Raw genomic sequence first — 26,867 nt, 5'->3', positions numbered from 1 at the left:
TGTCTAGGAGGTCTTGTATTTGTGTCATTAATTCCCGCATTTCCGTGGGAGCTAATCTATAGGGAGCCTTCGCGACCGGTTTCGCACCCGGATTCAATTCGATATTGAATTCCACTTCTCGCTCGGGAGGGAGTCCCGGCAATTCTTCCGGGAATACATCTGGATATTCGTTCACAACTTCAACATCTTCAAGCTTTGGGAAGCTTTGTTGAGTATTTACTACGTAAGCTAAGTATGCTCTACTCCCATTGAGCACGTACTTAGTGGCTTGAACGAGAGTACATAGCTTCGCTTCCATCTTTCTTTCGCCTTGTACATTTAATCGTCTTCCACTTGGAGTTTGGAGAAGTATAGATTTGGTTTCACATTTTATCTCTGCATGGTTTTGAGACATCCAATCCATACCCACTATTGCTTTGAATTCCCCCAAGATCATGGGGATAAGATCAATAGCAAACTCCTCATCCTCAATGGTCAATTTGCAATTTTTACATATTTCGTGCAACAAGTAACTTTTACTATCTGCTATCTCTACTTCTAAGGGCATCGACATTCGTTCAATCTTAAAGGATGGATGTTGAGCAATTTCACTAGAGATAAACGACATGGTAGCTCCGGTGTCAAACAAAACGTAAACCGGTATATAATTTATTAGAAAAATACCTGAGACCACATTTGGCTGGGACTTGGCTTCTTCAGACGTGATCTGAAACATTCTCCCCTTTGCCCTAGAACCCTCTTGCTTCTTATCTTCTTTCTTTGACCCTTGTTGAAGCTTTGGACATTCCGACTTGATATGCCCTTTTTCGAAACAGTTGAAACAAGTCTTTGGGTTGTCCGGGCATTGATAGGACGAATGCCCCTCCTTACCGCATTTAAAACACCCCTTCTTACCTAGCAAACATTCTCCGGTATGGAGCTTTCCACACGTCTTGCATGGTGTAATCCCACCTTTCGACTTACCCTTTCTTCCTTGATCCTGAAACTTCCCCTTTTTGGATGGACTAAAACTTGCACCTTTTTCACTCGGCCTCTTTTCACCTCGCTCCTCTTGCCTTTTAATTTCGATCTCTCTATCCCGCGCTAAATCAATGAGCTCTTCAAGAGTTTCACATTTTGAGGGAGTGATGAACTCTCTAACTTCTGCCTTTAACACGCCATAAAAACGACTTATCTTCATCCTCTCGGTTGTTACCAATTCTCCACAGAACTTCATCTTATCCATAAAATTGTTTGCTATTTCATTCACTGATTCGTTTTTCTGCCGGAGGCGTAAGAAATCCTCCTGAATCTTGTCGATAGCCGACTGAGGACAGTGATATCTCATGAAGGGCCCCTTAAACTCCTGCCAAGTCATAACTTGCAGTCTGTCTTCGCCTACCTCCTTGCTGTGAGCATCCCACCAATCCTTCGCCTGATGGGTTAGTAAACCGGTAGCGAACATCACTTGATCCTCCTTATCACACCGACTTCGTATAAAGACCGCCTCTATGTTCGAGATCCATCTTTGACATTCAACAGGATCTATTTTACCGTCATACGTCGTCGGATGGCATGCCATAAAATCCTTATAAGTGCACCTTCGTTCCTTACCTCTACTCTTGGATCCTTCGATTAATTCCTTCAACTCTTCGAACTTACTAGTCATCATAGCATCCACAACCCCCAGAACTCGGCTTTCTACTTCTTGAGCCAACCGTGGAAGATTGGCTTGTATAACCCCTTCCGCTACTTCTGTAACTCTGTTCTCGAATGCTTCTTGTCTAGCCACATCATTGTTATCATCATTATCATCGTTAATATTTCTTGCATCAGCCATCTACACAATGTTAATATTTCGTTTAATACAATTTAATCATTCAGCATATCTTTAATCATTAATCATCATTCATTTAATCCATTTCATCTCATTTGCTTCGTTTCTTTTGATTCTTACGAATCCATTCTCGTTGTGTTCGCTAATAGTGATTACACACACTTGTTAAACCTTATATGGACACAACGTAGCCAAGAAATAAGCTTTCGAGCAAACCGGTAACACAAAACATGAAAAACAAACAATTCAGCGTTTCGGCATTGGGTAAGCCGTCGGCGACGGCTATGTGCCCGTCGGCGACGGGTTCGTATAATGGCCGTCGGACAAAATCACCCGTCGGCAGGGTGTTAAGGCGTCGGGTGAGGGCATAGCGTCGGCGACGGGTGTCTGGCCGTCGGCGACGGCCAGCCGTTTGCTTATCCGCTGCAGCTCAGTTTCTTGGCTGTTCCGACTGTTTTCCGGGTCTGTTTTCAGCTTCCCGGGTCCCGGTATTTCTCATTTAACCCATCTTAACATTTCTCAACATAATAAACCTCCATTCTTTAACCGTAGCGCATAATACATGAACATATTAAACAAACGTTAAAAAAAATTTTTACCTCCTTGGCGATCTTGGAGCGAGCACATTTGCACGAGCCATTGGTTTGAGTTCGGACACTAAGACTCTTGCCGAATCTCTCAAACCTTGGCTCTGATACCAACTTGTTAGGACCTCTTTTTCCAAAATAATAGTTTACTTATATAAACAAGATTTTTCGGACAATTAAAATACCACTTTAACACTTAAAGAAATTTTTACAAAAATTGGGCATGACCCGTTTGCAAAACGGACATACCCCCTGTTTTGACGTAACATACAACGTTTACATACGACCCATTTTACATAAAACCATTCCAACGAAAATAACAAATTTTCAAACCTAAAACAATTCAACAAAGTTTAACCAAGTAACAAAACAAGAACCCAAAAGCATGCATATAAGTTGCGGAAGCGCTTGGTATTATAAGGCTTGAACATGTGCTCGTTCCATATCTCCATATCGCCTATAGAGGTGCTTTACCTACATTGACATCCACAATTTAAAAAGTTAGTGATCGCCATAGAAAATCATAACCTTACGTTTTAGCTTTTTCCATATAAAACCTTCTTACTCTTAAGCATACAACAACCCAATAATTGGGTTAGGCATAACCACTCTCGTAGAGAGTTTGACATACACATTCGACCCGTGTAATTGGGTTTAGCATAAACACTCTCGTAGAGAGTTAAGCATACCGTTCGACCCATAGAATTGGGTTTAGCATAGACACTCTCGTAGAGAGTTAGGCATACACATTCAACCCGTGAAATTTGGGTTTAGCATAAACACTCTCGTAGAGAGTTAAGCATACACCTTCAACCCGTGAAATTGGGTTTAGCATAACTCAACATTACTTTCGTTTACATACCCAAATCCACGAGGGATTTGTCGCTTACTTACTACATTGTCACGTTCGTTATACAAGGATAGCTTTACATTAAATTTAATATAAATGGGAAATATAATAAAGATTCGTATAAAACGAAACATACTTCGATCTTGCGCTCCTTCCGTTTTCTTGGCGCTTGTACCTTCTTCCTTAATGCCTACATTAGAACATTCGTTCACTTCATTTAGTTTGTGGTTTCATTATACTATTTCCACATAAATTCTTCTTTTAGGCATTTCATCGAACACTTGGTAAGCATCATACAATAGGCACAAGGTACAAGTTTACTAAGCATGTTCCTACTAGCTCATCACAACACAAGAATCATCTTCCTCTAAATTCATATAATTTCCATCCTAAAATCAGTTTATCTAGCATTCGAGCATCACAACAATTTCACATATCAAATAACACATGATCATAATTCTCATGAATTTCCTATTAGTAACATAATCTTTACAAAGTGGGTTTTCACTACACTTTTCATAGAACATAATTTCAAGCATGATTCCTGTTCTAAAAAGCAATCTTAACTCAGATTTATTACATTGGTTACAAGGAATCGAGATTTGGTCTAACCCCTCATTCTAAAAATCATAGATTCAGAAAATCAAGCTTACCACTTACGAAATTGAGGTTAGTTATTCAGATTTATGGACTCATGCACTAGATTATCTTGAGAATTTAGATCCAATTGCTTGTTTTTGCTTGAGCTAGGGTTTCCCCCTTCTCTCTGCTTGTTCGATCGATCCCCCACCAACACCAGTGTGTTGGTTTTTGTTATATTATTATTATTATTAAAACTTTGTCACAATCACAACTTTAGTCCCTAGGGTTATAAGTGTGGATAGTTATCACACTAGTTTTCTTTCTAGTTAACAAATACCAAAATCTTTTGACTTGGTTAATTATTACAATTTATACACCTTTAATAAAATAAGTAAATGAATAGCATATTTTGGGGTGTTACAATGTGGGGGCTGATGAGAAAATGAGAGTGGCCGGTTTTATGAACGCCATAACCTCCAAGTATCTCACACGAGATTTCAACAAATCTCTGCCCAAAACCTTGGAAGAAGCCCTTGAAAGAGCCGAGGCTCACATTCGGGGAGAGGAAGCTGTGGATATCAAAGAACAAAGAAAAAGGGGTCCTGGCTGGCGAAGCAGTAGCCCAGCCAGAAAGAGAGGAAACTTTAACTCTTACGACAGACGCTCAAAGGGTTCAGACCCTCGAAGGGTTGAAGGGCGAAACCCTTCAAGCAGAGACATAGGAATGAGTTTCACTCCCCTCACCAAAACCCCTCAAGAAATCCTGGCAACGGAAGAAGTCAAGCAAAACTTTAGACCTCCCAGACCTCTTCCCAAGAGTCGAAAAAATGAGAACTCCACTCAGTTCTGTGAATTCCATGAAGAAAAGGGACATCACACCAATGACTTCTTCCAACTGAAAAAGAGAATTGAAGAGGCTGTTAAGTCAGGAGAACTCGCCCATTTGGTAAAAGGGGTTCGAGACAAGATGGCTGAAGGCAAAGGGAAGGAAGTAAACATGGTGTATTCTGATGAAAAGGTCCCTTACAAGAAGCGACGGTTGGAAGATTGGGAGCTTCAGTGTGTCTGCTTCCCCCCAACAAGGAAAGACCCACTTCCTGGTCCCCTTGTGGTCGAAGCCACCGTGGGCACCTTACAGACATGTAAAGCATACATAGACACGGGAGCAGCCACTGAAATCATGTTTGAGAAATTTTTCAACCAATTAAGTGATGAGGAACGTTCAAGGCTTCAACCCTCCGGGACCTCCATAAAAGGTATCGCTGATGTAACACTGAAGCCTTTGGGGCAAATAACCCTTGATGTCTGTCTTAAGGAGGGATCAAAGGAAAGAACCCGATCACTAACCTTCGTGGTTATCAACATCCCTTCCAACTATGACGTAATCATAGGGAGGCCCGGACAATGTGCATTCTACATGGCGGTGTCCGTTGGCCATGGCACTGTCAAATTTCCCACTGAAAGAGGAATTGCAACCCTTCAACCCTCTCAGGAAGCTTATCTAATCGAAGGGGAAAGTTCGAATGGTGAGAAGGACAAGCAAGGGTTAGTCATCAACCCTAAATACCCTGAGCAACGAATAAGGGTCAACCCCAACCTTTCCCAAGAGACCCTTTCATACCTTGAAAAGCTGCTGAAGCATCACAGTGATGTGTTCGCCTGGTCTCTTGAAGATATGACTGGGATCCCTCGAAGCATTGCTGAACACGAGTTAAGGATACCACCCAATGTCAAGCCGGTGGTTCAAAAGAAAAGAAGCCTGGCACCCGAGAGAAGCCTGTCAGCTTGCCAGGAGGTTGAAAAGCTTGTATCAGCTGGCATTCTCCGAGAGGTCAAGTACCAATCATGGATTGCAAATCCTGTTATGGTCAGAAAACCCGACAACTCTTGGAGAATGTGCATAGATTTTAAAGATCTTAACAAGGCTTGTCCCAAGGATTGCTACCCGCTCCAGGAAATTGATCTCAAGGTTGATTCTCTCACAGGGTATCCGTTTAAATGTTTTCTCGATGCATACAAAGGTTATCACCAAATCCTCATGAAGAAGGAGGATGAAGAAAAGACAGCTTTCCACACAGACAAGGGCATTTTTTGTTACCAAAAGATGCCTTTTGGCCTCAAGAATGCGGGTGCCACCTACCAACGACTCGTCGATAAGGCCTTTGAAAACCAAATCGGTAGAAACATGGAGGCATATGTCGATGACCTGGTGATCAAAAGCAAAACGGAATATCAAATGCTTGACGATATCCAAGAAACCTTCAAAAACCTTAGAAAGATCAACATGAAGCTTAACCCGGAAAAAAGCTCGTTTGGATTTGATGAAGGAAAATTCCTGGGTCACATCGTTGGAAAGCAAAGTATCAAAGCCAACCCGAACAAGGTAAAAGCTGTCCTTGAAGCTAAACCACCGAGAACCAAGAAGGAGGTTGAAAGCTTGAACGGGAAGCTTGCAGCCTTGAAGCGTTTTACCTCAAAACTGGCCGAAAGGTCTCTACCATTCTACAAAACGCTCAAAAACTGCTCAGATAAAAAAGATTTCAGATGGACCGAAGAAGCTGAAGAAGCTTTCAATCAAATGAAGCAGCACTTAGCTTCCCTACCTGATATCGCAGCACCAGAAACTGGGGAGCTCATATCGGTGTACCTTTCAGTTGCCGACGAAGCCATCAGTGCAGTTCTCACTATTGAAAGAGACAAGGCTCAGGTACCCGTTTATTTTTTCAGCAAAACTCTAAAACTAGCTGAAACCAAATATCCTCCCCTTGAAAAACTCGCTCTAGCCCTGGTCCAAACAGCCAGAAGGCTTAGAAGATACTTCCAAGCACATCCTATACAAGTGGTCACTGACCAACCTGTCAAGAATGTGCTTGAAAAACCTGAGAACTCAGGAAGATTGGCAAAATGGGCAGTGGAACTAGGTGAACATAACATCACCTACGTCCCACGAAAAGCCATCAAAGCTCAAGTCCTGGCTGATTTCCTAGTCGAAATCCCAAGCCAAACAATTGAAGAAGTAAACACCACAACCGCTGAACCCTCCAACCCTGAAGCCTGGAAATTATTCACTGACGGGGCTTCAAGCGTTGAAGGTTCAGGAGCTGGTTTAGTCCTAATCAACCCCGAGGGGCTAGAATTCACGTATGCTCTCCGTTTTAATTTTCAGACCACTAACAACGAGGCTGAATACGAGGCACTGATCGCCGGTCTACGGCTGGCCAAAGAAATGAAAGTCAAAAAGCTTGAAGTGTTCACTGACTCACTACTAGTATCAAGCCAAGTTAATGACAGCTATGTCGCCAAGGAGCCCAACATGAGAAAATACAAAGAAAAATCTAAGGAGTTAATGAACACCTTTCAGGCATGCAACATCAAACAGATTCCAAGATCCCAAAACAAAAAGGCCGATGCCTTGAGCAAATTGGCATCTCTCACGTTCGCTCACCTCACGAAAAAGGTGTTGGTTGAAGTGTTAAAGGCCCGGTCGATTGATGAATTGGAGGTGCAAGACGTGGTCACCGAGGAAGATCCAAATTGGATGACTCCTATCAGAAAATTCCTTCAAAACAATGAACTCCCTAATGATCAAACGGAAGCTGAAAGGGTAAAGATCAAAGCAAGACAATATGTGTTGCAAGGAGAAACTCTCTATAAAAAAGGTTACCTTGCACCATTGCTAAGGTGTGTAGGCCCTGAACAAAACAAGTATTTGGTTAAGGAAGTGCATGAAGGAATATGCGGAGCTCATTTTGGAGCTAGGTCGGTGGTTGCAAAGCTCATGAACCTGGGATATTTCTGGCCTTCAATGCATCGTGACACCGTCGAGCAATTGAAGAAATGTGATGCCTGTCAAATCCACTCCCCAATACCAAAAAGTCCCAAACATGACTTGGTCCCTATAACCTCAGCATGGCCATTCCATAAATGGGGAATGGACATTGTTGGACCATTCCCTCCAAGCAAAGGGGGAGTAAAATTCCTGTTGGTAGCAATTGACTACTTCAGCAAATGGCCAGAGGTTAAACCCCTTGCCAAGATCACAGGAAAGCAAATCATAGACTTTGTTTGGGAGAATATCATATGTCACACCCCAACCAATGGCGGAAACATCGGGATGAGACGAAGTGTGAAGATTGCTCGAGACATCATAACGCTATTTGTGACAATAATTTAATAATCCAAATTTCATTTCCAAAATAAATGTCAAAACATTACAAGAAAAGCAAATAACAACATTGTTCAACATAACATAAACAAAATTGATACAACACTTTAAACCTAAACGTCTAAGTGAGTATTTAGGCATCTTTGCTATCCGTTTTCATTTCATCATCATCAACCTGTAACATGTTTAAAAATACAATTCAATGCAAAAGCAAAGGCGAGTATACAAGTTTGGTACGTACATAGCATAAGTTAAAAAGTGTGATCAATTCCTCATGGCAAGCATATGATTCAAGATAAACCTTAAATATGGCATGTGTCTAACATATCAAACCAAGAAAACGCAATATGCTCAAGACATAACCTCAAGTTTACGGGCGGGTCGTTAATCCTATAGCGCTACATATGTCAAGGTTTGGCTCGTACGAAGTTAATGATAAGTTCAACACATAAGAATAACCCAAGTTTAAAGTATCAAGTCATCACGTATACAAGCATGTTATAGGAACGTTCATGTGTTTAACAAAGTGTTCATGTGTAAGTTAATAGGTAAACATGTTACACCCCAAAAGTGGTAAAAGTAAAAAGGGGGAAATACGAGTATACTCACGGTTTACAAGTGGTGACTTGAAATTCCGAGAGCAAGTTTGTAGATGAATTAGTTCGGAGCACCTTGTCCTTCTACACAAGGAAACGTAGGTGTGTGAGTTTGGCGTATAACGGAAGATTATAGATTCGGAGTTTTTAATATATAGAAAGTAACATAGGTGAAAATAATCATCTTGTACGCATAACTCTTGTTCTTGACACTATTGAAACTCAAAAGAGTTGGTATGATTTCATGGATTCTAAGATCCATTAGAGTCGTAACAAGGGCATGGTCATAGATGATGTAACGTCCACTTAACAAATAACTATTAAGTCATCATCAAGTCTTAGTTACTTAGATGTATACATATAGAATAACTTAGATATTATATAGTTTACAAGTCTTATGATTCAAGCATGAGGTAGGAGATTAATGTCTCCATTTAGGTACCTCTTTGTGTCATAGAATACATACATGAGGTAGGTAGAACAAGCTTCCATTTAGGCACCTCTATTGTTCACCACTACACTTGTTGTTATAAACAACAAGGAGGGTCATGAACATACAAGTATCAAGGTATTAACAACAACTAATCTATAGCAAAACATCAAGTAATGAGTGGATTCTTATGAAGGATAGCCCAAGCTAATCCAACCATCACACATTCAACAAGTTTCACACTTGAACATTACTTGTGGGTAAAACCCTAATTAAAAACAGAAAGTTTATGAGGTTTTAACCTCTGATTTAGATGTCTCAACCTTGTTTTTAAGCTTAACCAACCATGGGATAAGTTGTAAGCATTAGGACATAGGTATGAGATGTGTTGGACACAAGTTGCATAGATTTAAACAAGTTTTTGATGAACATAAAAACAAACAGAAAGTTTATGGACTATTTCGGGGCATTTCCAGGTCTGATTTCTCCAAGGAGAAGTCTAGGAATCGAACCCCGTGATTATACAAGCAAGTAGGAAAAAGAATCGAGTGAATCGGATAAGAATTGAGTGAGTTATGCTCATTTTCGTGAAGGGGTGTCAATCTGCTCGAACCTTTGCTTTCAGCTACGGTTTGGAGGATGTTTTGAGAGTTTTTAGTGTTGCAAAAGTGGTAGGGAGGCTGGTTATAAGTGGTATTTATAGGGGGAAGGATTAGGGTTTCAATGGGTTGGGCTTTGGAAGTGTTTAGAAGGGGTTACACCTTGAAACTAGCCCACAAAACCCAACTATATGGGGCTGAATTTTGCTGAATTTGGGCTGCCATGTTTCTTTAGTTTTTTATTTTTTAAAAACATTATAATGAGTAATTTTATTAGTTAAGTTGTGTAATAATATGCAACAATGTTTCCCCTAACTTGTAACAAGGTGAAATATGAAATAAAACATGATTTAACTAGGCAAAAAGTGTAATGTACAAGTATGTAACATGTTTGTAAGTAACAAGTATATGTCACATATTTACAAGTTCAACATATGTTTGTAAGTATCACAAAGAAGTATCAAATGATCTCATGATTAATCGTATTATGGTGTATGTATAGTATGTAACAAGGAAATGCAAGTTTTCATTCATGATCAAAATCTCGAGTTTACAACGAGTACTAGAAGGAACGAGTACAATGATACAAAGCTTCCAAAATTAGCAACACGAGTAAGACAAGCTATAAATAGAAAGTACAAAACACAGGGCGTTACAGTCTCCCCTCCTTTAGGAAATTTCGTCCCGAAATTTAGGAAGACTCAGGGAAAAGATGAGGATATTTCGATTTCATTTCGCTTTCGAGCTCCCAAGTAAATTCAGCGCCACGTTTTCCTTCCCATCGAACTTTGACAATAGGAATTCGACTGCGCCTCAATTGCTTGGTTCCTTGGTCCATGATTTCGACCGGTTTTTCTACAAAGTGAAGTGTTTCGTTGACTTGCAAGTCTTCGAGAGGAACGTGGAGTCCTTCGTCAGCTAGGCATTTCTTTAAGTTGGACACATGGAAGACAGGGTGTACATTGCTGAGTCCTTCAGGCAGGTCCAGTCTATACGCAACCTTGCCAATCCTTTCGAGAATCTTGAAAGGACCAACGTAGCGAGGTGCGAGTTTCCCTTTCTTGCCAAATCGAACCACGCCTTTCCAAGGGGATACCTTGAGAAGCACGTTGTCACCTGTCTCGAATTCCATAGGTTTGCGTCCTTTGTCAGCGTAACTCTTCTGTCGGTTCCTGGCTTTCAATAAGTTGTCTCGAACCTGTAAAATCTTGTCCGTAGCCTCTTGTATAAGCTCGGGACCGGTGATTTGGGCTTGACCAATCTCGTGCCAAGAAATAGGCGAACGGCACTTGCGACCATACAATGCTTCGAAAGGAGCCATTTGGATACTCGTGTGATAGCTGTTATTGTACGAGAATTCAGCCAAGGGCAAGTATGAATCCCAGTTGCCACCAAAATCTATTACGCATGAACGAAGCATATCCTCTAAGGTTTGGATAGTACGCTCGGTTTGACCGTCAGTCTGAGGATGGAAGGCGGTGCTAAGGTTAAGCTTAGTACCCATAGCAGATTGAAAAGTTTCCCAAAGACGAGACGTAAAACGAGCATCACGGTCAGAAATGATATCAATGGGCGTCCCATGACGACAGATGATTTCCTTCATGTAGACCTTAGCCAATTTCTCGACTTTGAAGTCTTCACGAATGGGGAGGAAGTGAGCTGATTTGGTCAATCGGTCAACGACGACCCATATGCTGTCATGACCAGCTGTAGTGCGAGGAAGCTTAGTGATGAAATCCATGGCAATGCTCTCCCACTTCCAAACGGGAATTATTGGTTGTTCGAGCAAGCCAGAGGGACGTTGATGTTCGGCTTTTACTTTGGAACACGTAAGACATTTAGAAACGAAGGTGGCTATATCCTTCTTCATTCCAGGCCACCAATAGGAAGTACGCATATCATGGTACATCTTATCGGCACCAGGGTGAATAGAATATTTCGTGTTATGGGCCTCCTTCATCAGGAAATTGCGAAGATCGTCACGATTGGGAATCCAGATGCGATTGAGATAGTATAGAATACCATCGGGTTTGGACACAAGACTATTCTCAGCACCACATTGCATTTCGTTGTAGAGGTTACCCTCATTAACGGATGTATACTGGGCGTTACGTATGCGATTTTGAAGATCGTGGACGAGTTGGAAACAACGGATACTTTGGACGTGAGTTTTACGACTCAGGGCGTCGGCTACTACATTCGCCTTACCCGGGTGGTATTTGATTTCGCAGTCATAGTCGTTTAACAATTCCACCCAACGGCGTTGACGCATGTTTAGTTCTTTTTGATTGAAGATGTGTTGAAGGCTCTTATGGTCGGTGAAGACTACACATTTAGTACCATAAAGGTAGTGTCGCCAAATCTTCAATGCAAAAACGACCGCACCAAGTTCAAGGTCGTGAGTAGTATAGTTTTTCTCATGAATTTTGAGTTGCCTCGATGCGTAAGCGATAACTTTGTCACGTTGCATAAGGACACAACCAAGACCAAGGTTTGAAGCGTCGCAATACACGACAAAATCATCGTTACCATCAGGAAGCGTTAGGATAGGAGCATTGCAAAGCATGTCCTTGAGCGTTTGAAAAGACTCTTCTTGTTCGGGACCCCAAACAAAAGGTCTCTCTTTTTGAGTCAAGGAGGTCAAAGGAACAGCGATTTTCGAAAAGTTGGAGATAAAACGACGGTAGTAACCAGCAAGACCAAGAAACGAACGGATTTCGGACGGAGATTTAGGTGCGACCCAATTTTTCACAGCTTCGATTTTTGCGGGATCAACGTGAATACCAAGTTTGTTGACAGTGTGACCAAGGAATTGAACTTCTTGTAACCAAAATTCACACTTGGAGAATTTGGCATATAGGTGTTCAGTACGAAGGAGTTCAAGAATAAGGCGCAAGTGTTGCTCATGCTCTGCTTGCGTCTTGGAATAGATGAGGATATCGTCGATGAAGACGATCACAAAACGGTCCAAGTATGCTTTGCACACGCGGTTCATTAAGTCCATAAAGACAGCAGGTGCGTTGGTCAAACCAAAGGGCATGACCACGAACTCATAATGACCATAACGCGTACGAAAGGCGGTTTTAGGCACATCTTCTTCGAGTACTCGAAGTTGATGATACCCAGAACGAAGATCGATCTTTGAAAAGCAGGTTGCGCCTTGCAATTGATCGAAGAGGTCATCAATGCGAGGAAGAGGGTATCGATTCTTGATAGTAAGCTTGTTGAGCTCACGATAGTCAATACACATACGAAAGGACCCATCTTTCTTCTTGACGAATAAAACGGGAGCGCCCCAAGGAGAAGTACTAGGGCGTATGAAGCCTTTGTTAAGAAGCTCTTGAAGTTGACTCGAGAGCTCTTGCATCTCAGAGGGTGCTAAACGATAGGGGGACTTAGCGACAGGCGTAGCGCCAGGCACTAAATCGATGCGAAAATCGACAGAACGAGCAGGAGGAGGACCAGGAAGGTCTTCGGGAAATACATCCGGAAAGTCACGTACAACAGGAACGTCACTTATGCTTGGGCCTTTATCCTTCTTTTCCACGATGTGGGCGAGAAAGGCGAAGGTACCCTTACGTAAGCACTTGTTTGCCTTGATGCATGACATAAGCTTAAGGCCTTGAGAAGGCTTTTCACCATAGACGTGTAGAGAATCACCATTTGGAAGAGGCAAGCGAATAAACTTCTCAGAACAGACAACTTCAGCACGAACTCGCCTAAGCCAGTCCATACCTACTATGACGTCGAAACTACCCATTTGCATAGGTATGAGATCGATTGAGAACGTATGATCGTTAAGGATTAGTGAACAATTGGAGAGAACAGAATTGACTTTGACGGTTTTACCATTAGCAACTTCGACAGCGAAAGATTTTGGCAACTTAGAGCGTTTACACTTGAGCAAAGACTCGAATTCTAACGACACAAAACTTTTATCGGCACCAGTATCAAATAGGCATGAAGCATAGACATGGTTAATGAGAAACGTACCAGTGATGACGTCGTTTGCATTTTGAGCCTGAGCTGTGGTGAGAAGGAAAGCTCGACCCCTAGCGGGTTCTTGAACCTGTTGTTGTTGTTGGGGTTGTGGCTGTGGTTGTTGCTGTCGAGGTTGTTGTGGTTGATATCGTTGAGGACACACATTGGCCATGTGGTTGGTATCACCACACGTGAAGCATGCTCGCACAGGGGCGACTTGATTTGGAGCCAAAAGAGCTTGGTTTTGGTAGGCCTGTGGGGGGATACGACAGTATGGCGAGAGATGCCCATACCGGCCACACTTGTCACACTTTCGACAATAAGCGTTTGGGGGGTGATGATATCGGCATTTGTCGCACTTTGGGTGCGTTCCAGTATAAACCTTGCGTTCACCATCGAAAGCAGGCACAGTTTGAAGGGGTTGTGGGTTTGGCGGAGTGACGACCGCGCAGTTTTGGCTTGAAGCCTTCCGCTTCTTGCCTTGGTTTCTCTTAGATTGCTGGGAGGGTTTAGACTCATTAGGGGAGTCAATGGTGGCTTGGTGCGCATTCTTTGTTGAAACCTTGTCAAAGGTTCCATGAAGAACACAATTGTTGTTAAGTTCGGTAGCTATGCGGTACGCGTCTTCAATGGTTTGAGGGTTGGCAGATGCAAGATGGTTTGTTAAAGAAGGTGCAACACAACGAATGAATTTGGCCACGGTTTTGGGGGCGGTTTCTACTTGACCAGGGCATAGAACACTAAGCTGCTTGAAGCGTGTAATCAAACCATCCATGTCACTCCCTTTTTGCGTGAGGTTCCAGAATTCATTTTCCAACTTTTGGAGTTCGTGAGGGGGACAAAAGTGATCCTTCATAAGTTGTTTGAGATCGTCCCACGGCATAGCGTGTGCGACCTCGTTTCCTCTCTTGTTACGCTCAGTTGTCCACCACTCAAGTGCCTTTTCACGAAACACACCGGTTGCATTCAAGGTTCTTAGTTCGTCAGGGCAACCACTTTGCAAGAAGGTAAGCTCGATGGCATCAAACCAGTTCATCATGGCGGTAGCGCCATTCTTGCCGGTAAATTCTAAGGGTTTACAAGCCATGAAGTGCTTAAATTGGAAGGTCGATTTGGGTTTGTCGGCCTTTGAGTCGACCGAACCATGGGGTGAATCGGTTTGGATCTTGCTAACAATGTCGGGTAGGACCTTTGCAAATTGTTTAGCCATAAACTTCATACAATCCTTTTGGGACATGGCGGAGGAGGTCGAACCCTTCTTTGACTTGAGTTTCTTGGATGAACTGGAAGACATCTAAAAGATTTGAAAGAGAAGGGAAAGGATGAGACTTTGATCATTAATTGAAAACAAGGTTTGTGTATGCAAAGCAAGTAGATGTTCAAGTACCAAGTAAAGTTCACATAAAGCATAAGTTTCCAACACACATTCAACATGTATAGCACATAAGTTGCGAATAGGAAAATATAAATTTAGTTGGTTCATGAGAATTATTATTGTTTGTGATTGCGATAATGTGCGACATGATTAAAACGACATTTCGAAATGAATGAACGTTCAAGTATAAAATCACATATAAATTGAGATACATAAAAGAGAGGCTCAATAAAACATAGGAATGTTTCGGGTAGAGAAACGTCGACAATTCCAAAGTGGGTCGAAAGTCCTTTCGATTTAGAGATATTGTGCTTTGGCCTATAAGTAAGATACTCTCGTCGAGAAGCGATTAACGGTATCTTACCCTTCCGGTTACTACACATCTCTAAATGATTGGAACATTCGGGACTTTGGCGAGAATAAAAAAAATCAAGGAATGGGACTTAATCGACAAGATGCGGGTTTCACCCCTAACTTGACGATTTCGTACCCTAAATGTGGTTGGTACTTGTCGGCCAAAATAAAATTTTGACACTTTGACAAGGGTCCACTAGAGTTGAAATGGAAATTACCATTAAGTTGTGGATGTCACTCCTAGCTTAATGGTGAAATTTCGTGCAAAAATAGATTAAAGGTAGAGTGAGAGTCGTTTACCAAATTGTGGGTTTCACGCCTATTTTGGTAAAGTTGTCTCGTTGATGTTACAAGAGTATAAAATAGCAAAAGTGTATTCGTGTTAGCCTTAGGAAAGGCACATAAATTTATTAACAAGAAGTGTAGCTAGGAAGCATGTAAGATAGAGCACAAATGTTTTAAACAACAAATAAGAGACAAGGTTCCTAAAACTATAGACTAGGGCAAAAGCATGGCAATTTTCCTAATTCCCTATAGTTATGGCTCTGATACCAATCTGTCACACCCCAACCAATGGCGGAAACATCGGGATGAGACGAAGTGTGAAGATTGCTCGAGACATCATAACGCTATTTGTGACAATAATTTAATAATCCAAATTTCATTTCCAAAATAAATGTCAAAACATTACAAGAAAAGCAAATAACAACATTGTTCAACATAACATAAACAAAATTGATACAACACTTTAAACCTAAACGTCTAAGTGAGTATTTAGGCATCTTTGCTATCCGTTTTCATTTCATCATCATCAACCTGTAACATGTTTAAAAATACAATTCAATGCAAAAGCAAAGGCGAGTATACAAGTTTGGTACGTACATAGCATAAGTTAAAAAGTGTGATCAATTCCTCATGGCAAGCATATGATTCAAGATAAACCTTAAATATGGCATGTGTCTAACATATCAAACCAAGAAAACGCAATATGCTCAAGACATAACCTCAAGTTTACGGGCGGGTCGTTAATCCTATAGCGCTACATATGTCAAGGTTTGGCTCGTACGAAGTTAATGATAAGTTCAACACATAAGAATAACCCAAGTTTAAAGTATCAAGTCATCACGTATACAAGCATGTTATAGGAACGTTCATGTGTTTAACAAAGTGTTCATGTGTAAGTTAATAGGTAAACATGTTACACCCCAAAAGTGGTAAAAGTAAAAAGGGGGAAATACGAGTATACTCACGGTTTACAAGTGGTGACTTGAAATTCCGAGAGCAAGTTTGTAGATGAATTAGTTCGGAGCACCTTGTCCTTCTACACAAGGAAACGTAGGTGTGTGAGTTTGGCGTATAACGGAAGATTATAGATTCGGAGTTTTTAATATATAGAAAGTAACATAGGTGAAAATAATCATCTTGTACGCATAACTCTTGTTCTTGACACTATTGAAACTCAAAAGAGTTGGTATGATTTCATGGATTCTAAGATCCATTAGAGTCGTAACAAGGGCATGGTCATAGATGATGTAACGTCCACTTAACAAATAACTATTAAGTCATCATCAAGTCTTAGTTACTTAGATGTATACATATAGAATAACTTAGATATTATATAGTTTACAAGTCTTATGATTCAAGCATGAGGTAGGAGATTAATGTCTCCATTTAGGTACCTCTTTGTGTCATAGAATACATACATGAGGTAGGTAGAACAAGCTTCCATTTAGGCACCTCTGTTGTTCACCACTACACTTGTTGTTATAAACAACAAGGAGGGTCATGAACATACAAGTATCAAGGTATTAACAACAACTAATCTATAGCAAAACATCAAGTAATGAGTGGATTCTTATGAAGGATAGCCCAAGCTAATCCAACCATCACACATTCAACAAGTTTCACACTTGAACATTACTTGTGGGTAAAACCCTAATTAAAAACAGAAAGTTTATGAGGTTTTAACCTCTGATTTAGATGTCTCAACCTTGTTTTTAAGCTTAACCAACCATGGGATAAGTTGTAAGCATTAGGACATAGGTATGAGATGTGTTGGACACAAGTTCCATAGATTTAAACAAGTTTTTGATGAACATAAAAACAAACAGAAAGTTTATGGACTATTTCGGGGCATTTCCAGGTCTGATTTCTCCAAGGAGAAGTCTAGGAATCGAACCCCGTGATTATACAAGCAAGTAGGAAAAAGAATCGAGTGAATCGGATAAGAATTGAGTGAGTTATGCTCATTTTCGTGAAGGGGTGTCAATCTACTCGAACCTTTGCTTTCAGCTACGGTTTGGAGGATGTTTTGAGAGTTTTTAGTGTTGCAAAAGTGGTAGGGAGGCTGGTTATAAGTGGTATTTATAGGGGGAAGGATTAGGGTTTCAATGGGTTGGGCTTTGGAAGTGTTTAGAAGGGGTTACACCTTGAAACTAGCCCACAAAACCCAACTATATGGGGCTGAATTTTGCTGAATTTGGGCTGCCATGTTTCTTTAGTTTTTTATTTTTTTAAAACATTATAATGAGTAATTTTATTAGTTAAGTTGTGTAATAATATGCAACAATGTTTCCCCTAACTTGTAACAAGGTGAAATATGAAATAAAACATGATTTAACTAGGCAAAAAGTGTAATGTAACAAGGAAATGCAAGTTTTCATTCATGATCAAAATCTCGAGTTTACAACGAGTACTAGAAGGAACGAGTACAATGATACAAAGCTTCCAAAATTAGCAACACGAGTAAGACAAGCTATAAATAGAAAGTACAAAACACAGGGCGTTACATCATATGCCGCTATGGGCTGCCAGGGGTAATTGTCACCGATAATGGAAAACAATTCGCTGAGAAACCCTTCAGCCTTTGGTGCAAGGAGTACAGGATCAACCAAATCTTCAGCTCAGTGGCTTACTCGCAGTCAAACGGTCAGGTTGAAAGGACCAACAGAAGCATAGTGGAAGGCATCAAAACAAGATTGGGGAGGTATGAAAGTAATTGGCTGGAAGAATTGCCTAGCGTTCTATGGGCAATCAGAACAACAGAAAAAGCAAGTCACAAAAAGACACCTTACAGCTTGGTATTTGGATCCGAAGCCGTAATCCCCGCTGAAATAGGAGTTGTAACCCAACGAATTGTCAACATGGATCCCGAGGTAAACACACAAGAGACCATGTTGAACTTACAACTCCTAGAGGAGGCTCGGGATCAAGCAGCAATACAAGAAGCCAAATACAAGCAAAGGATGGAAAGCTACTACAACAAGAAGGTCAAGAACGAACGATTCAGGCCAGGGGATCTAGTCCTCAGAAACAACGAAGCAAGCAAAAAAGAAAATCAAGGGAAACTAGGCCCGAAATGGGAAGGTCCATACACCATCCTCGAAGCACACAAAGGAGGGTCCTACAAGCTGGGAGATCTAGAAGGCAAAAGGCTCCCAAGGCACTGGAACGGAAAAACCTTGAGAAAGTTCTATGTTTAGAAAGTTTGGTTTGTATCAAAACAAAAACCTTTTGTAAAAGCAGATATTGCTTGAATGAATGAAGTCATTTTATCAAACTTGTCTTTCTATCCTAATATCAGGTTGAGAACCTAGCAAAAAACTCCGTGGCAAGGGCCATGTAAGGGGATGAGCTCCCAGGCCATATCGCTCAATAGGTTCAAGGGTTGAATGGACCTATATAAGGGGTGAGTTCCTAGATCAATACAACTCCATGAGATTTATCAAAGAAAAACAATAATGTCTCATAGACAGGTTTGAACAGCCTACACCAATCGTTCCTTAAGTCTAAAAAACGTACTCAATAAATAGACTTACGAAATCAAACAAATTACAACGAAATAAAGAAAAGGATAGATACTACGTCTTGATGATAAACACTAAGGTAAAGTGACTGCAGCACTGAACCCTTTAAAGTGTAAAAAACATAAAGACAAAGTAAACAAAGACAAGACAAGAAAATAAAAATAAGGGAAAAAGATAAACGAACTTATCAACTAAACATGCAAACCAAACCAAAAGCCACCCAAATTTCAAGCCAACAGAAAACAAGCTTGAAAGGTTAAAGGCTTCAACCCATTAACAACTACACAAAAAGCCTGAAGGGTTGAAACCTCACAAGGCAAACCAAACAAATGGAGCAAACAAAAATAACACCAACAACAACCATCATATCATAGTTAGGAAGGCCATAAAAGACCTTCAGAAGATAGTCAAAGCAAGCCCTAGTGACTTGCAAATAAAACTAGTGTTCAATGGACATACAGGCCTAACCAACCACAGGAACCTTAAGGGTTCCCGAAAACCTAACATTGTTTAAAACATTACAGACATTAAGTGTTTGCTAAGAAAGCTACGAATAAATATCAGTTAACAGAAGGCTTGGAACCTTCAGCCTTAGACTTCTTGGCTTTCTTAGTCTTCTTCATCTTAGCACCTTCTTCACCACCAACCGCAGAGGTCTCTAAACCAACATCCTTTGAAGCCTCAGGCAAACTCGAGAGGGTATCATCACTATCCCCAGAGTAGGACCTCTTCCTTGACAAGGAACCCAAAACCTCAGCACAAACTTTCTCATTCAACCCCTCAGGCTTCAATTCCTGTAAAACAGACAAAGGCTTACCAAAGCAAGATGATACCTCATGAATGAAAGGGTAAGTTAGCCTTTCCATCTGCTCAACGAAAGCCTTGAAGATATCAGAAGCCTCGGGGCGAAACATGGGTGACTTCTCCAATGGTTGTCCAGACTCATGAAGTTTGTAGCCAGCAGTGAGGCCTTGATGCTTCCCCAAGTTCAAAAGCTTGGTGTAAACATCACCAAGGGCAGAGTTAAATTCCTTGGAATGCAAAAGATAAGTCACAACCTGCTGGAAACCATGCTCGATCAACCATTGATTGTCCGCAGTAACTTGACCAAATGAAGCTTTCAAACCTTCCTTTTCTTCACGAAAAGCCTGTTGCTGGACAGCTAAGGCCTCTCGATCAGCCTTCAACTTCAACAAGTTAGCTTCAAAGCTCTTCCTCAGGTCACCCATCTCAATATCATGCATCTTTTTCAAACCATCAACCTCCTTCTTCCACGCTGCTTCCTTCTCTGCAAACCCAGCTATTTCCTTCTTCATTGATGCTAGGGAGGATTTCATCTTATCCTTCTTCTTAGAGAAATCCTCATACTCCCGCATCCTTTGGCGAAACCAAGTAATCCCTTGGGGAAGCATGGCAGCAAGGTTACAGGTGGTTAAAACCATGCGAGATAATATAAAGTCATCGTCCATCTCAGCAATGGTTTCACGAACAGAGGGAGGAGCAAGATGACTAAGAGCATCCTCACAAACGGCAGCATCCTTGAAGGTATCATCATTCTTCACTTGCCAAGCAGGCACATAAATACCTTCAGGGTCCAACCCTGAAGCGTCCCTGCTTGAAGATTCTTGAACAGGAACAACCTTCTTGCCTCGAACCTTCTTGCCATGAACAACCAACTCCTTGTCCTGTTCAACACCCGCTTCAACTTGATCCTCCGAAACTTCAATGTCATCAGTCAAATCCACTGGCTCAGTAGAAGTGGATTGAGGACCAGCTTTCAGCAAACGACGAGAAGATCGGCGACTTGAAGACTTGGGGGCATTAGACTTGGTAAAACCCTTAACGTTGGCAGCACTAACATAACCCGTACCCTCAAACCTTTGCTCGGAAGTCCTAACCACAACATTCTCACCCGGAACAGACGGGGCATCCTCAAACACAACATCGGACGTGTCATCACTCTTGATAAAGTCCAAAGCAGACATAACTGGTAAAAACAAAACAAAAGAAAATAAGGCATAAGCAAAGTAAAATAAGAAAAGGCATAAGGGAAAAAATGCATACCAACGCCATTTCTCATTAACACCGGATCCCGATCGGCTTTTCCCCAAATATTACTAACCCCTAAAAGCACTAACAAATGTTCGGGAAAGGGACGAACCCTCGAAGGGCACCCCCGAATGGCTGAAAGAAAAGCATCGTTCAACTCTGATTCAGAAGGCTCCGGATCATTAAGAACAGCATCCGGACGCCTCCACACCATTTTGAAAGGAATGATAGAGTCAGAAACCCAGAAAAACCGATCCTTCCAGGACCCAAGCGTTGTAACCATGGATGAAATAAGACAAGTATCAACCTTTGATGTCTCAAAGGTAAACCAATCACCATTTTTGGCTAAACGAAAAAATCTCCGAAAAAGCAACAAAGAGGGATCATACCCAAGAGCACGACACAACATTTCAAAGTGCAAAACCCTAGCCATCCCCTTCGGATGAACTTGCCCAAAAGAAACACGATAATACTCAAGCAAGTTCAAAACAAAAAACAAAAAACGAAAAAGGATAACGAAGATTAGACCACTGAAAGTGACGACAATACAAAGCAATCGAACCAGGATTTGGTTTGTCAACAGAGACATCGCAAGAAGGGGCAGTTGGATTAAATTTCTTATCAATACCATATTCAAGACAAAACAGGTCTACTTCCTCTTGTGTCATTCGAGAGAATGACCTCGCTAAATCCTTAAGGGCACCCATGATTGAACAAAGTAAAAACGAAAATGGAGAAGAGAAACTAACCTGAGGAAGGAAACTGTGAATGATTGTAAGTAAAATGAAGAAATTTTACAACTTTAAAATAAATATGAGAGTAAAGCAGGGGTAATAAAGGTAAATAAATGGTTCCTGCAAAACCGCCACCTGACACATGTCAATCAAATCAACTGTCAAATCGTTTCAAATTCAAAATTCAAAAAAGTAACTGCCTCAAACTTTTCAAGCCTCCAACCAACGAACCCTTGAAGCCTTTAAAAGACATGCATAAAAGTCAGAAGTCTTTGAGCATACTACCCCAAAAACCTCTGACTTGGGGGGCTGACGACGAGGGGTAGCCCAAGGATAAACAAAATGATTAATATGCAAAGAGCTTAAAAGGTTGAAAGGTTCATCGGATGAAAAGCTGTAAAATGAGGAAATCGAGAAACAGTAATCAGTCATGTCTAGAGACTCGTCCCACCAACTCATGCTCACCAACTCACAAAGTCAGAGCAGGTCTGCACAGGCACACTCTATTAACCAGGGGTCCAAAGCCTTCAACCCCAAAAGGGGAAACCCTCCATTGCAAACAGGTGTCACTAGTCTTGTTTATGCCATTTCAGGAGATGTCTTCCCCTATAAGAAGACAGCTCATGTTCACTTCCAAGACATTCCGAAAAGGCAGAGATTCCTTAATCTCTAGTCATTCAAAGAGTTCTTTGTCACTTCCAAACAACTCTTCATCACTTTCATTCTATTTGCTTTCTTTTCTGGATCCGAGCTGGCCTCGGAGAAGGAACCTCAAAGCAAATATCAAGTACATACTAGTGAACCTCCTTCCACGTTTTGCAAACGTGGAGGGACCCCGCGACCTGCGTTAGGCAAAACTGAACCCTTCAGCCTTTTTGCCTAACCAGCTTAGCTACCATCCTTGGTCCCGTGTTTGTTGCATCAACAAACGATCATCCAATCGGACCTACCTACCATTCTCATTTTGAGTGAATCTCCTTCTCTGATGGTAACGGTTGAACTCCATACTCCAATCATGACATTGCCTAATGGTGGATCAACGATCATCCAATCAAACCTTATAACCATTTTGACCCAAAACATCTCTGAGACCAACTGAAATGTTCATTTACAACATGCTTGAAGGTTACAACACTATCCAAGCCTCCAAATCTGATTACTTACTTGATTAGACAGGTACGACTACCCCAAGAGAAAAAAAAAAACACTTCAGAATTGCAACGCAAAAAAATGTACTATACTGCAACCCACATCACCACAATTATGAATGTACACATCGGAAGCATCGTTGAGAAAGGGTCAGCTGGGTCAATCACTAAGCAAACTGTAATTCTAATGTAAAATTATCCTATATAATTTATTCAAAAATTATATTAATGTTGAAATAATATAATCTTAGTGATCCAATCGGGACACTAATTACTTGTAGACAAACAAATAAGTTTGGCAAAAATGTGTCAAATTGCCCGCCCCATCCCGTACTCTCTTTTTTACTTGTTACCCAACCCAACCACTTTACCTGATCTAGATGGATACACAAGTCTAAACAGCAAAAAATAAGTTTTATTAACAAAATGTTATATTAATGTTGAAATAATAGAATATCAGTACTCAAGTTTCACACTAACATAAAATTTGCTATATCTAGTACAAACCTACAAGAGCATACGAAAGTGTCCCTACCTTGATTGAATAGTCAGCAACACGCTTTCTCAACAGTAAAATCTCTTGCTCCTGATCTCGAGTGTCAATTACAACCTTTGTAAATATATATTGCAGACATACTTTATAACTAAAAGAGTTCTTTTTTTTTTAAAAAAAAACTTTAAAAAAAACAGTACTAAATAGATGGTTTAAGGGGATGTCAGCATTCGGTACCTCAGAAGTTGACACAAGCCCATGTCCAGACACATTGAACTGCGGATACAACTAATTCTGGTATTCTTTGTCAAAGTGATGTTGATGAAGAATACAACTTTCAGAATGGTAATAATACCGGTAAGAAAAAATAAAGAAAGGTAACTGTAGGCTCATTTTCCTATTCAATTTATTAAAGCTCAAGGTCACACCCATGACAATCATAAGTTCAATCTAATGACAAGGCATGACGTCAATACGCATAGCAACGGTAACAGGAAATTATGTCCTTAAAGTTCCTAGAAAATAGAATAATGGCATTTAATTACTAATAAGTCGAAATTACAAGTTCACAAATCTGGATTCTAATTCAAACAGGACTTAATTACCAAACTAATGTGTGATGAAAAATGTATATCATAAATTTGATAGCTTTGATAGTGTTGTGTTACAATATAAAGAAGTCGACCTTAATATTAAAAAAAATACAACTGGCAAAAAATAATGAGGCTGCATGCTAAAAGAAAAGAGAGAACACGTACATAGTCTTCGAGTTCCTGATCCCTCTTTTGAAGCTCAGACCTCAGCCTTTGATTCTCTTCCATCTAATGAGAAATAAAACATGATGAAAATATGAGTCGAAGCCAGAAAGGTAAGGGTGAGAACAATTAACAAATCAATAAGATAAATAATATTACCAAAGTGCATAGTGATAGCGTTACAAGGAATTTTGTTGACTAGCAAAATGACTAAGTTTTCCTCTCATATCATTTAAGTTACTTAACTGTTGGGAAATTTGTACTTTCTCACAAATACTTTTTACCTTCCATCCTATGTTGTCGAAAGCGCAAAAAGCGCGCGCCTAGGCGCACCTATAGCGCTTGGTGGTAGCCTAGGCGCAAAAATGGTTTTTTTTTTTTTTGAAAAAACGGTGCTGAGGCGCAAAAAGGCGCAAAAAGGCGCAAAAAACAGTGCTGAGGCGCAGCACACAAGCAGAAAACAAAAAAAAAACCGAGCGCTCGGTGCAAAAACTGCCTCACGCGAGCCCGGGTTTTCGGAGCTGCATTCGTGTCCGCATGACGTGCGGGCACGCACGAGTTCAACGCACGCATGAGGATGGACTTAGGGCTCTAAGCCCTATGTAGTCTTCTTTTCGCATCAAAGGTTTATGAAAGACTAAGCGTCTAAGCCAATCAAGAAACAATTAGGCTTATAATTTAATCACTGATTCTTCGTTTTGTATAATACGATCCACACAAGAAAGACAATACCATGTTGGTTGGGCTTCTATACACAAGAAGAGTCATGTAACACCCCAATAATCATGTCTCACTTAAAACAACATTTTTCAAGTAAAAATCATCAAACAACAAAGCAATAATAAAACTACCATTTCATGGTTCTCGTTACATATTCCTCTCATTCAGCTAATTTAACTCATTCTCCACAATAAAAATTGCATGCAATATCCTAGAATCACTCATAAACCCTGACTTTATATGAAATCAACACATAAACTACAACCACAAAATTAGACTAATCACAAAACTTCTATATAATCATATATCATGAGGCGATAAATAATTATCATCATTATTATAATAAATATATAACTCAAACCAATGATCTACCACAACAAAGCAAATAAAAATAAAAACACCTGTTGTTTAATAGTCGCTTCAGCAGCTTCAACCGCTTTCATAACCTGAAACAATCCATCACTCTTATTCATGCCATTAATATTATCCACGTCACTTCTACAGCCATTAACACCATCACCAACACTCAAATTCGCTAACTGTTCCGTCAAATTGCTTCCGTCATCAAGCCTTACACCATTTTCCATCTTAATTCGCTAATTTCAACTGATCTGCAGTGTAATAGCACTCGAATATCAACTAACAGTCGTATAAACAAAATATTTTGTGAAAAAAAATGAGAAATTGAACCGTTTACCATTGAATTTGCGGATATCTACAGAGAAATTTGGAAGAATTTGGGGGAAACCGAAGCAATGGACTCGTTTGACTTGTAACTTTGATTGTCAATCCCTAAAGAAAAAGAAAAGGCTAGTTAATGAAGAGGTAATATATATTTACATATACAATACAGAAAAAGTGGGTTGTAGTAATTAGAACTCAAGCAACAAAATAAATGTAAACAGGTTTCACGTAATTTTAACATTCATCATCAATTTTAGCAAAATCAATTCAGAATCAACCAACAAATTTACCAATATTATCTTCCTCAGCAACTAACGTGACACCCTTCTTGTCTTCAGCTAGTAATTGTAACATGAGGGTGAAACTGAGATCGAATTAGCAATGCAGACGAGAAATTAAGATCAACTTAGCAATACCAAAGTGAATTGAGATAAAATTTAGCAATACCGAAGTGAAGTTGAGATCAAATCAGCAATAAAAATGTGAAATTGAAATCAAATTAGAAAGACATAGATGAAAATTGTGTGACTTAAAGTTCAGAGGCTAGGGTTAGGTATGTGTAAGCGAGTGCAAAGAAAGAAAAAGAAGGGAATCATGTATGAAAGTGTACCCAAAATCCTCGATAATCTGGACTTCCATCTCGATTTCAAGGCATCCAAAATCTTGGAACAATTGCTTGCAACCAAATCAACGCCAGATCTCCGTGGCTCAATTTCTGTCTACTTTCGAACATTCCACCTTATGGAAGGAAGAAGAAAACCTCTTAGCAGAGCAACAATGGGAACCACATTGTGAAACTGCCTCAAAAAGGTGTGACCGCAGAATTATATATATACTGGATGCAGCGGTTACCCTAGGCGACGTGAGAGGAAAACTGGGAAGTTGACAAACGTGGGGAGAAAAAGGGGGACGGTGGGAACTGCTGTTAACTGCTGGGAACCGTCGAGACATTGGTTAAAAAAGTGAGTTTAAGTGGCTGAGATTTAATCTCAGCATAATCGAACGGATGATATTGATTTCAAAGGTAACTTGTACTTAATGGGTTTCATATATATATATATATAATTTCATATGTGTAAAAATATGTTGAGAACTAACATAATTTCATAATTCACTTGTGCATTGTTTAAATGTGATACATAA

The 26,867-nt window shown here is 40.4% G+C and overlaps 1 protein-coding gene across 3 annotated transcripts; it reads right to left on the bottom strand.

Annotated features, from left to right (window-relative positions):
• Positions 1 to 2,567: 2,567 nt before the first annotated feature.
• LOC110864813 lies at positions 2,568 to 26,673 on the bottom strand. 3 transcript variants are annotated; one of them, XM_022113966.2, is made up of 7 exons: positions 26,335 to 26,669; positions 26,015 to 26,088; positions 25,738 to 25,832; positions 25,442 to 25,651; positions 24,324 to 24,386; positions 3,390 to 3,443; positions 2,568 to 2,877 (listed from the first exon to the last, which is right to left on the bottom strand). In XM_022113966.2, the coding sequence occupies exons 4-7, from the start codon at positions 25,625 to 25,627 to the stop codon at positions 2,818 to 2,820; spliced, it is 363 nt and encodes a 120-aa protein (XP_021969658.1). In that variant the 5' UTR covers positions 25,628 to 25,651; positions 25,738 to 25,832; positions 26,015 to 26,088; positions 26,335 to 26,669; the 3' UTR covers positions 2,568 to 2,817. The 3 variants fall into 3 exon arrangements, 1 of the variants encoding a protein (XP_021969658.1); XR_002550100.2 differs by lacking the exons at positions 2,568 to 2,877; positions 3,390 to 3,443 and adding an exon at positions 22,858 to 23,106 and having other exon boundaries at positions 26,335 to 26,665; XR_002550099.2 differs by lacking the exons at positions 2,568 to 2,877; positions 3,390 to 3,443 and adding an exon at positions 23,567 to 23,682 and having other exon boundaries at positions 23,803 to 24,386; positions 26,335 to 26,673.
• Positions 26,674 to 26,867: the final 194 nt, after the last annotated feature.

This window comes from Helianthus annuus, chromosome 6 (genome assembly GCF_002127325.2).
Source record: "Helianthus annuus cultivar XRQ/B chromosome 6, HanXRQr2.0-SUNRISE, whole genome shotgun sequence".
NCBI lineage: Eukaryota > Viridiplantae > Streptophyta > Magnoliopsida > Asterales > Asteraceae > Helianthus > Helianthus annuus.
Note: the sequence above shows the minus strand (reverse complement) of the source record. Positions and strands in the feature narration are given on the sequence as shown.

Excerpts from the sequence above, each read along its gene's own strand:
- LOC110864813 (XM_022113966.2), bottom strand. The coding sequence starts at position 25,627 with ATGGAAAATGGTGTAAGGCTTGATGACGGAAGCAATTTGACGGAACAG. Across the intron at positions 24,387-25,441 it reads AAGCGACTATTAAACAACAG|ATGGAAGAGAATCAAAGGCT; the intron begins GTGTTTTTATTT and ends ATTTCTCATTAG. Across the intron at positions 2,878-3,389 it reads GGAAGGAGCGCAAGATCGAA|GTAAAGCACCTCTATAGGCG; the intron begins GTATGTTTCGTT and ends ATGTCAATGTAG.